General features: G+C 35.0%; 1 protein-coding gene across 3 annotated transcripts; it reads left to right on the forward strand.

Moving 5' to 3' along the window:
- Positions 1-6,742: 6,742 nt before the first annotated feature.
- On the forward strand, positions 6,743-10,445 carry LOC112016416 (probable serine/threonine-protein kinase WNK6). 3 transcript variants are annotated; one of them, XM_024048980.2, is made up of 8 exons: positions 6,743-6,932; positions 7,272-7,386; positions 7,635-7,672; positions 7,903-8,130; positions 8,228-8,448; positions 8,662-8,819; positions 8,912-9,335; positions 9,431-10,445. In XM_024048980.2, exons 2-8 carry the CDS (start codon positions 7,291-7,293, stop codon positions 10,219-10,221), a joined length of 1,956 nt encoding a protein of 651 aa, XP_023904748.2. In that variant the 5' UTR covers positions 6,743-6,932; positions 7,272-7,290; the 3' UTR covers positions 10,222-10,445. The 3 variants fall into 3 exon arrangements, with proteins under 3 accessions (XP_023904748.2, XP_023904749.2, XP_065622189.1); XM_024048981.2 differs by lacking the exons at positions 6,743-6,932; positions 7,272-7,386; positions 7,635-7,672 and having other exon boundaries at positions 8,069-8,130; positions 8,203-8,448; XM_065766117.1 differs by lacking the exons at positions 6,743-6,932; positions 7,272-7,386; positions 7,635-7,672 and having other exon boundaries at positions 8,084-8,130; positions 8,207-8,448.
- Positions 10,446-10,647: the final 202 nt, after the last annotated feature.

Raw genomic sequence — 10,647 nt, forward strand, 5'->3', positions numbered from 1 at the left:
AATACGATATTCATCACCAATCAAGGACTTTATTGCTATAGAGTCATGCCATTTGGACTGAAAAATGTGAGAGCTACTTACCAGAGGTTGGTGAACCAGATGTCCAACAAGCAGATTGGAAGGAACATAGAGGTTTATGTCGACAATAATGTAGACACCGCATTTTGTATCTTTTACGACTCGAGCCCCCGTTCCCCAATGATACTTGAACTCTAAGGCCTAAGTCTAGTTTAGAACCTAATCAAATATTAAATTGACTTGAGGAGTGTTAAAATGGAAAATATGACCTCTTTAATGAGTAATAATCTTTATTTGGAAATAAATTTACCAAAGTAGCCTTCGGCCTACATACGTGGTTTGTGGCTTGCATATGCGAGCTATAGCATGCATACGCAAGCACGATCCTACACACGCAACTAGGGTTTCAGAAGTATGATAAAGGCAAGTTTTCTGCAATAATGGCTGAGGTTTGGAACAAATCTCACATCGTTTGGGAGCTGTTCCAAACCCCATTTTTTCCACTATAAAATGCCTTACATGGTACATTTTCAAAATACATAAAAATTCAACGGGAAAAACTTAAGATTCAATAGAAAATAGTGAATTAAAAGGGAGTTTTTCACAAACACCCTCAAGTCTATTTTTTATTTGATTGGGACCTTTTCTAGCCCCAATCCTTTGAGTTTAAGATTACTAGTCACCTTTTTATTAAATTGTGATAGATTTGACTAAGAGGAACGGTCAAAAATCAAGCTTAGGAGCTTTTGCTTTGAGTTATGCTTTAAAAACTTTCTTTTTCTTTTCTGCTTTAATCTTTGTTTTAATTTGTTTCTTTTGTTTATGTTAGGACATATGTGATTCAATGTTAGGAACATATGTCAATATTTTATGTAATTAGCTAATCTTTTGACAAAACACATTTTACTTGTAATTTGGTAGATCTAGGATGAGTTTAATATTTCAAGGAACAAGGTTTCAAGTTCAAGTGTTAAAGTCATGCAAGTCTGTCTAAGAATCAAGTGAGAAAGTGCTGGATTTTAAAACTCGACAGCTAGCATCTATCGAGGTTTAAAAGATGTTTCAGCCCATGGTTGGACAGCTATCTCAATAGATGGCTATCTATCGAGGTTTATGAAACTCAATTTTTTAGAGCTGTTTTTCATCCAATATGTGGGTGTATGTTTGAGCTTTCTTTTCTCACAACCCTAAACATATATAATGATTATTTTAAGGGTCATCAAAAGGTTGCACAATTGCGTAAGTATGAAGCAAAGTTTTGTTCATGCAAATTGTGACCGGAGATAGAATTTGCCCTAATTCATCTTTCTCTTGAAGAAGCTGCTATGTTTGTACACCATAGGGTTTTGTGACCAAGAAACTTCTTGATCTTCATCATGTGATGAACTGAAAAATTTTGCAGCCAAATCTTTCTCAAGTTGGCAATTAAGTCGCATAATGAGATCTGCACATCTATTGGTTAGTCACGTACTAAGAGCCGTGCATTGAAATGAGAGATTGTCATTACAAAACAAGTCCAATTGGGTACTGGATTAAGAGTTTAACTGTAGGTTGGTATAAGGTACTAGGATTTCTTTACTTGTAACCTCTTGTTGTGATAATAGTGAATTCTCGGGAGTGGTGACCTTAAAATCACCCGGTGGAGTTTTTACCGTATTGGTTTTTCCCATTCAAAAACAAATCACCCATGTCAATTTAATTTTCGCTGCATTTAGTTTAATTGGTGATTTTTTGTGCTGCTACACATATTGTATGTTAATCTATTTAATTAATCAACTTGGCTAATGAATTGGTTAATTTATCACAAGATGTCAATACATTCTTGGCCTATCAAGTGGTATTAGAGCAGACGCACTTTGATTAAGTTGTAATCTTTGCTGTGTGATCCATTGACTCCTGTTGTCATGCTATAAACGGCTTGAAGAGATCTTTATTTTCAAATACATCTTATTTTTCTAATCTCTAGTTGTTTGAGTGTATCAGAAAATGCAACTCTATAAGTTATTTGAAATCTATTTTAATGACTATTGGAAAAGATCTCAGCTTGACAAAGAAGAAACTAAACTATCTCATAATGAAAATGTGTAAAGGAGTTCATCTGAGAAGAATGAAAGTTAAAGGTTTAGTTCACAAAAGGCTGATTAGAGAAAACACCATTCCCACTAATTTGTCATCTAAGCACGAAGTGTGCTTCATGATGAAGTTTGCATTTAAGGTTCTGGACACGTGGTTGTGGTACCTTGACAACGGCTACTCAAGACACATGTTTGGAGACTGATCTCTCTTCAAGGTTTTCAAGTCTAAAAAATGTGGTAATGTCACTTTTGGTGATGTGAGAAACTCACAGATTAAAGGAAATGGAATCATCTCTCTACCTGGACTACCAAACATTGCAAATGTTCTATATGTAGAAAGTCTAAGAGTGAACCTGTTGAGTATAAGTCTTTTAATAAAGTGTTAAAACAGAACCTTAGTTAGGCCTTAAGTCCTTGGACCAGATGCTAAGGGAAAGTTAAAACACTATGACATCTTTTATAACTGCTTAAACTGAACCTAAGCTATGTACAGCTCCTCGGACCACGTGCCTTGGATGGTTTGACATTTTCTATTTATTTTTGCTAGGTATTAAAACAAGTCTCAGATTATATCCATCTTCTCGGATCACTTGCTTTGGGTTCATTGTTCTCCATTGGTTGCATAGTTTGCAGTATCAGCACATGGTCATTTTCCTTATTATTTTTGCACAGTTAATTTATCTAAGCTAGCAGCAATGCATCACTATTGGCGTTGATAGAGTTAGGGTAACAATGTTTAGTTACTATCAACAACATCAATTTAAAGTCCCATAGGAGGGAAAAGTAACAACACCAACATCTATGAAATAGTTATTGTAGAGGAATGAAAGATTCATAAAGTAAAAAAAAAAAAAAAATGCAGCCCTTTTTATTAAATAAAGGAAAGGTACATTATACATAGTAGCAAACTTCCACCACAAAAGGGGAAGGCCAGGGTGATGAAGAAAAAGAGAAAATCACTCGTTGAGATCCTTTTTCTCCTAGTTGCAAGATGTTCTGCTATCAAGGCTTAAAAACGGGAGACTGTCTACCTTTTTTCTCCTAGCTGCAAGATGTTCTGTTGTCAAGGTGAAACCTAAACTTTGTCGCACCAAAAATCTGATGCGATCTGCACTTGCCTTGGGCCTTGGCTGGAGAAGAAGAGTCTTCTTTCTTGCTCGATTGAAAAACAGGAACATCTTTGGCCTCCGCTTCCTTCACCTTGACTGCATCCTCCTAGGCCTTGGTGGCATCCTTGGTTTCCTTGCCCTTGCCTTTATCCTCGGCCACCTCATCCCCTAGATCTTGATCACCATCTTGGGTGGATCCTTTTGGAAGTCCTGAAGGTTTGAGAATTTGAAGTTTCCGGAGAACTAGAAAATTTGCAAAGTGAAGAAGAACGATTCCCCAAAGGTGCCTTATATATAAAGCAAAGTCCATTAGGAGTTATCTCACTTGAAATCCAAAGAGAAAGTTACAAGCGGGAAAAATTCCGCTCAATTTCCAACAAAATCTTCAGCCGTTGGATCCGCATCACGTCGTAGAACATAGGGAACATAGAGCCACAAGAATTTATGAAGTCACGCCTCGTGTACTGAAACATCAAGAGCGTGTTTTGGGCAGTCAAAAAGACACCTATACAATCAAAGGTGATGAAAAATGGGCGTAAAGGAACTATCATCATATCAAAATCCTCCTTTCTTCCCTAGGAGTCGAAAAAGAAGAATCTCGAGGGGCTATTGTAGGGGGGAAAGGCCCAGGAGCCCCTATCTACGTATATATTGGGCCAAGGGCCTAACCTGAGGATGCCAAACAATCCGAGGACAAGTAAAACACTTTCATAAGGATATGCGTTAGTAAGTGAAGAGAAAAATCCTATTAAAGCCGCCCAAGGGGGTGCCCCGAGAAAGAATCCCTCATCAGCTGAGCGAGGCCGAGGTCAGAAGATATGGTTTGACATTAAGAGAAATGCTTTGAACCATTCTATCATAGAGGATAGTTATCAAGAAGGAAAAGGCAAAGGAGAGCTATAAAATATCTAAGAAAAAGCTGCTAAAATAGCATTGAATGCTTTGTAGCTAACTGAGCAATGCTTTATAGCCTTACAACTACTCCCAAAGACTTTAGGCAGGGGCTGATGGGACAAGTATCAATACTATCAATCCAAATCTACACGTGGAAGGATGAAAGAAGGGGGATGGGAGTATAAAACTTAAAGGTAACAATGAGAGGGGGGGAGGACTCAATTGAATGGATTTATAGGAACACTTGTCTCCTCGAACAAGAAGTTCGTTCATGTCAGTATTCCTTATTTGTGCATGATTGCCATCCAATTCCATATTAGCCTTTGTTCAACTCACTAAGGCCTAGTTCTTTGACCCACTCTCTACAAACTCATTGTTTTGGGCCTTTTGAGCCTAAGTCCATTCATCCTGGACTGAGCCACAACTCTAATCCCTACAAAAACCATTTATATGCTTCATCTAGTGGTCATATAAGTTCTTACTAGTATTTGAAAAATTATTTGAAATGAGAATTATCTCAATTTTATGAATCGAAATCCACTATGTTCTCAATGTGTCATTATGCTATATATCTTTGTCACCAACTTTTCTTTGCGCTATCTCCTTTATCTCTCATAAGCTCTTGCTCAATATGAAATGAGTCTTTTCCCTCACTGTGGCAATGAGTTTTCCTTAGTGTGAGTTTAGATAGCAGCAGGAGTGGCGTTTTGCGCGTCTGTGTTTTTTGGGCTGAGTCCCATGCATTGTTCACGGGACCTGCAAGTACGAAATTCAGCAAATTTTACTTTAAAACTGGGTCCTACAGTATTATTCACACATTTAAAAATTATTTTGCTACAATATTTTCAACAATAAGTTTTCAGTTTTCAAAAATAAGCAGTATCCAAACGAACCCTTAATTTTCAAACTAGACATGTTAACTTTTGTCTCACCAAAAAACTTGCTCAACAAAAAAAATAGTTCAAACGCCTCTTTAATACTTTCTAATATGGGTGCCTAATGGCAATTATTAAGGTAGAATTCTCAATGCAGTCAAACTGCTATTTTTTAGGTAGTCAAACTAATATGGATCTTATTATCGAATGCCCTAAGGGCAATTGTTAAGATAGAATTCCTAATGCAGTCAAACTACTTTGTTTTTGGTGGTCAAGTCACATTCTGTTAAAAAGTCCAACTTGCAACTTTTGCAACTTCCCATTATGGGTAAACACACGTTTAATTCTCCTTAACGATTGCCCACCCAATAACATATTCCTTTTAATAGACAAATAAAAGGGATTGAGACTTGGTGAAATAACTAAGACTATTGCACCATGCAATTTATCACTCCGAGATGTAATTTTTTTTTTTTTTTCCTTTTTGAGAAACCTCCGAGATGTAAAATTGATAAGGTAAAAAAGTTTAAAAGATATAAAAAGAATTGCCCAATCAACTATACATCTTAAATGGAGTGATAATTACATGGTGCTAATAACTAACTCATCAATTTATCATGATAACGAAGATGGCATCCTTCTTTTCTAATGCATGCACAAATTGAGCCACCCCTATAATTTTGTTGCTGTATATTTGTAGTAAAGTTTTTCTTCCTTTGTTTTTTTTTTTTTTTTTTTTTTCCACTTAAGAAGAACAACATTAACGGAAAATTATGGATGGAGTACAAAATGATGATAAATTTCAGGCGAAATTTCAAAATCATCCATAAAAAAGCAACTATGTTTTCAAATATTTTGTTGGTAGAATCCTAACAAGATAGGAAATACAAATTAACCAAACACTCAAACAAGTGTTAACTATTCCTTCCTATCCAAAAAAAAAAAAAAAAAATTAACTATTCCTTTCCTCCTATCAAAAAAAGAAAGTGTGAACTATTCCTTTTCTTTTATACATACTTTTATTTTGCTGAAACCACTTTTATAATACTTATCCATTATCAATTTTTTTAAAGTATCAATTACTCCATTAATTAGAACCTTAACTGGATAAGGAATCCCATATAGGTCCCACACGCCTGTCACCTAAGTTTCACGAAATCCAAATACTGTAGCGCCACGTAGTTAAAATAAAAAATTAATAACCAAACTTTTTTTTTGAGACAAATTTAATAACCAAATTTAGGCCTTGTTTAGTATATTCACTCAAATATATATTTTTAATTTTTAAATAATTTTTATGTATTTTTATATATTTTTTCATCCACAAATATTTTTACACATTTTTTAAATGTATATATTAAACACTCACTTAAATGCTATTCATTCTTTAAAAAAAAAAAAAAAAAAAAAACATAAATGCTGAAGACACGTAATACGATTCAAAAGTCACCTGCGGCAAACCTCAGAAGCTCGCGAATAAAAAAAAATATATGCTATGTTCCTAATAGATAAATATTAGTAAATGCTAAAGTTTTTAAGAATTTTATATCATGGATTTCGACTGTCTCATAAGTCATAACTAATTAATAAATCGTATAAAAAAAACTAATTAATAATATTAAATAAAACTTGTAGTAACTCATAAATATTTATAAGTTACAGGATAAGTATAATAAATATTTATATACCCCTCTATTTCTTCTCAAAAAAAAATATATATATACCTCCTCTATTTTTGAGAGAGTTTCAAAAAAAAAAAATATACCTCATCTCCCTATGTGTCGAGATGAGTTTTTAGTTAAAAAAAAAAAACAAAAACACAGAGAATTTCAATACGAGGTGGTGACTAATGTGACACTTGTTCGACTCTGTCTGTCTCCTCAAAATCTAGACTAGGATTTCGCTCTCTCCAGCTCCTTTTTCTTTTTTCTTTTTTTTCCCCCAGAAAGCTCTTTCTCCAGGTACATTTTTTTTTCCCAATTTTTCTCCATGGTTAATTTTTTTTTGTTGGGTAAAGAAATATGTTTTTGCAGGTATCGACGTATCGTTTGTAGTTTTTTTTTTTTTTTTTTTTTTTTATAAAAAAATTGGCTCAGAATTATATCCGAAGAAAAAGCTTTTAATTTGTCCCCCCAATACTAATTGAGTCTTAACATTCGTTGCTTTGCTGAATTAAATTTGGTTTTGATTTTTTTTTTTTTTTAGTGATCATACAATTAGGGCTTGAGTGTTGTTGTATTTGAAGTAAAAATGTTGGTTTGTTTTAGCTTTAATATTTAATTATTGTCAAGAGTTTTTAGATAATAGAGATTGGTAAAGATGAGCATGGCTGGCACCGAGAGTTCCAAAGATGGTTCAGGTTATGCAGAGCCTCCTCATATTCTTGAGATTGATCCAACTTGTCGCTACATTCGGGTAAAATTCTGTCTTCTATTTTATTTGTCTTTCTGCTTAGTTTGCGTTTGATTAATGAGAAAATTCAGGAAAAGGGAAAGGCAATGATGGTTTAAATTTCATGCTACGATCCCTCAACTAAGTGACATTTCTGTGTGATGTGTTTTTTTTTTTTTTTTTTGGATTAGAACATCAACCAAACTCGATGTTCATATTATTTTCATGGGCTTTGATTATTGCATTTATATCTTGGTTTTGGGTTTTGACAGTATAAAGATGTCCTTGGGAAAGGTGCCTTCAAGACAGTGTATCCTTCATTCTTCCATTAAAATTAAAATTATGTTGGTGGCCTTTATTTAATTTCTTCATGTTATGTGTATGTGTGTATCAAGTGGGAAACTTAATTGGAAAAATATGTGACCACTTAGTGTTAGTGGATGTAGAAAAAATAAGCAACGATTATATATTTATTTTACTTGAGTTGAGTTAATCTTCTTGTTGTATTTGTCTGTCTTCCTTAAATTTATAATCAACTAGTTACAAGGCCTTTGATGAAGTTGATGGGCTTGAAGTAGCGTGGAACCAAGTTCGAATTGATGATGTGCTACAGTCACCAGATGACTTAGAGAGGCTGTACTCAGAAGTGCATCTCTTAAAATCACTGAAACATAGCAATATATTAAAGTTTTACAATTCGTGGATCGATGATAAGAACAAGACTGTTAATATTATCACTGAGTTGTTCTCCTCTGGCAACCTCAGACAGTAAGTTTAGTTTCCTTCTTACAACTTTACTTGAGTTTCTTGTTTTGTTTTATGGTGCCATCAGCCTTGTAGTTAGTGGATGTAATCCGTGATTTAGGTATCGTAAGAAACACAGAAAGATTGAGATGAAGGCTGTGAAGGGATGGGCAAGGCAGATTTTGACAGGTTTGAACTACCTTCACAGTCACAACCCACCAATTATACATAGGGACCTCAAGTGTGATAACATATTTATCAACGGTAACCAAGGAGAAGTTAAAATTGGAGATCTCGGGTTGGCAACTGTCATGGAGCAGGCTAATGCCAAAAGTGTAATTGGTACATTTTCCATGCTCTTGCTTTACCTTATTGATACTCACTGTCTGATACTCATGGCCGGCCCATAGATTGTTGGAGTAATAAATCTTAAAACAATGTGGATAGTATTGCTCAGATAGCTGTCTTAAAGAATATGCCTTTTTGTTTCCCAATAGTCTGGTCTTGTGTATGGTTTATTTGTTTGCCATTAACTTGTGAATGTGATCTTGATAGGAACTCCTGAGTTTATGGCACCTGAACTCTATGATGAGGATTACAATGAGTTGGCCGATATATATTCATTTGGCATGTGCATGCTAGAGATGGTGACTTTTGAATATCCTTACAGTGAATGTAGAAATTCAGCTCAAATATACAAGAAAGTTTCATCTGTAAGTTTTTCATGATTAATTAAATTTGTTTCTTCTTACTTATGAATATTAGCTATAGTCATGGTCAGTCCTAAAATTATAAGACCTAACAGGGAATAAAGCCTGTCGCACTCTCTAAAGTAAAAGACCCAGCAATGAAACAATTTATCGAGAAATGTTTGGTCCCAGCATCTCAAAGGCTGTCAGCAAAAGAGCTTTTGATGGACCCTTTTCTCCAAGTAAACAAATTGGCAAAGAATCATCCTCTACCACTTCCAGATATAGTTCTTCCCAAAATGGGAGCTTTTGGAGATCGTTGGTTGATGTCAGAAGGACCTGCTAGCACACGAAATAAACCCCATTCCATAGATGCTGACAATGATGGTAATCTACCCATTATCACCAATATTGATGATGGGTCCCATTCTCCGTGTGTGGAGGTAAAAAGAGCACAAAAAGAAAATTCCTTTTGGTTAAAAGGTGAAAGAAATGATGAGCAGTCAGTCTCATTAATACTTCGAATAGCTGATCGGAATGGTATGTATGTATCTAACATAGTTCATTGCCATTCTGATTAAGTTTTATTGTTAATTTATTACTAGAGAACTATATATTCTGTTATTTACATGCAGGTCGTGCAAGGAATATCCACTTCCTATTCTACCTTCATAGTGATACAGCCATCTCAGTTTCAAGTGAGATGGTTGAGCAACTAGAATTAGCTGATGAGGATGTTATGTTTATAGCGGAGTTGATTGATTTGTTGTTGATGAAGTTAGTGCCTAAATGGAAGCCTTGTGTTTGCATTGATCATCTGGTTGCTCCAAATGGAATACAAACTCATGAAGCCCAACAAGAAGTCTCTCAGTTGCTAAAACATGATGGCTTAGTACAATCACACCGAAATGCATGTGAGGCCGGTTTCACCAATTCTACCTCCTCTGGTGGGTCCATTCAACCAGTACAGGAAACCAATGACAAACTTGAGGAGATCAGGTCTCATGATAATTTTGGTCTTCAAAGTGCAACCACGACTGAAGATCGGTGTTCTGAGATGTCATATGTTTCTGCAACCTCTTCTGAATTGAATGATAAAAATAGTTCTGTTGATTCATACATGTCTGCAGAGATGGGGTATGGGTTGGACAGAAGAGTGAGGGAATCCCCATCTGAAGCGGAAATGGGTGCATCTCCTGATCACGGTAGCAAGGTTATAGATTTGGAAAGCAGCAGTTTAGTGACTTTCCCAGCTTATACAATCAATTATGATCAAGATGGAGATGAGGAGTTGAGAATGGAGATGGAAATGATTGAGCTGCAGTACCAGGAGGCCATTAGAGAAATATCCAAGAGAAGACATGAAGCTATCATGGAGACGAGGAGGAGGAGGTTGTCTCAGAAAAAAATAGAGTCAGTTTGTTAGTCAATTCTTGTAGTTATTTGTTTTATTTCCTTCCCTCTTTTACCTCCTTTTCTCTTCCTTGAAAGTGTAAATAGTTTTTTCTTGAAAGTGTAGATAGTTTTTTATAGGAAGAGAAAATTAATTGTAATTAAACACATTTTTTTTAAAAAAATTTCAAAATATCTAACTAGAGCTAAAGATCGACTCTAGTCAAATAGGAATGAAATGAGTAATTATGTGATTCATATTCTTCTTCTTCTTCTTCTCAAAAAAAAAAAAAAAATGTGATTCATTTGACTTCTGGCGTTTTGTAGTTACTTTTATTGATAAGGTGGGCATTTGTCAATTTGGTCTCTATAGTTTCAATTTCGGCAATGCTAATACTAAAGTTTAGGATGAGTTGTTCTCAGTTTAACCCCTTCGTTCAACTTTGTTACCCGAGTCCAT

Source organism: Quercus suber, unplaced genomic scaffold (assembly GCF_002906115.3).
Source record: "Quercus suber isolate HL8 unplaced genomic scaffold, Cork oak 2.0 scaffold_682, whole genome shotgun sequence".
NCBI classification, from domain to species: Eukaryota; Viridiplantae; Streptophyta; class Magnoliopsida; order Fagales; family Fagaceae; genus Quercus; species Quercus suber.

Excerpts from the sequence above, each read along its gene's own strand:
- LOC112016416 (XM_024048980.2), top strand. The coding sequence starts at position 7,291 with ATGAGCATGGCTGGCACCGAGAGTTCCAAAGATGGTTCAGGTTATGCA. Across the intron at positions 8,131-8,227 it reads TCCTCTGGCAACCTCAGACA|GTATCGTAAGAAACACAGAA; the intron begins GTAAGTTTAGTT and ends TCCGTGATTTAG. Across the intron at positions 8,449-8,661 it reads TAATGCCAAAAGTGTAATTG|GAACTCCTGAGTTTATGGCA; the intron begins GTACATTTTCCA and ends TGATCTTGATAG.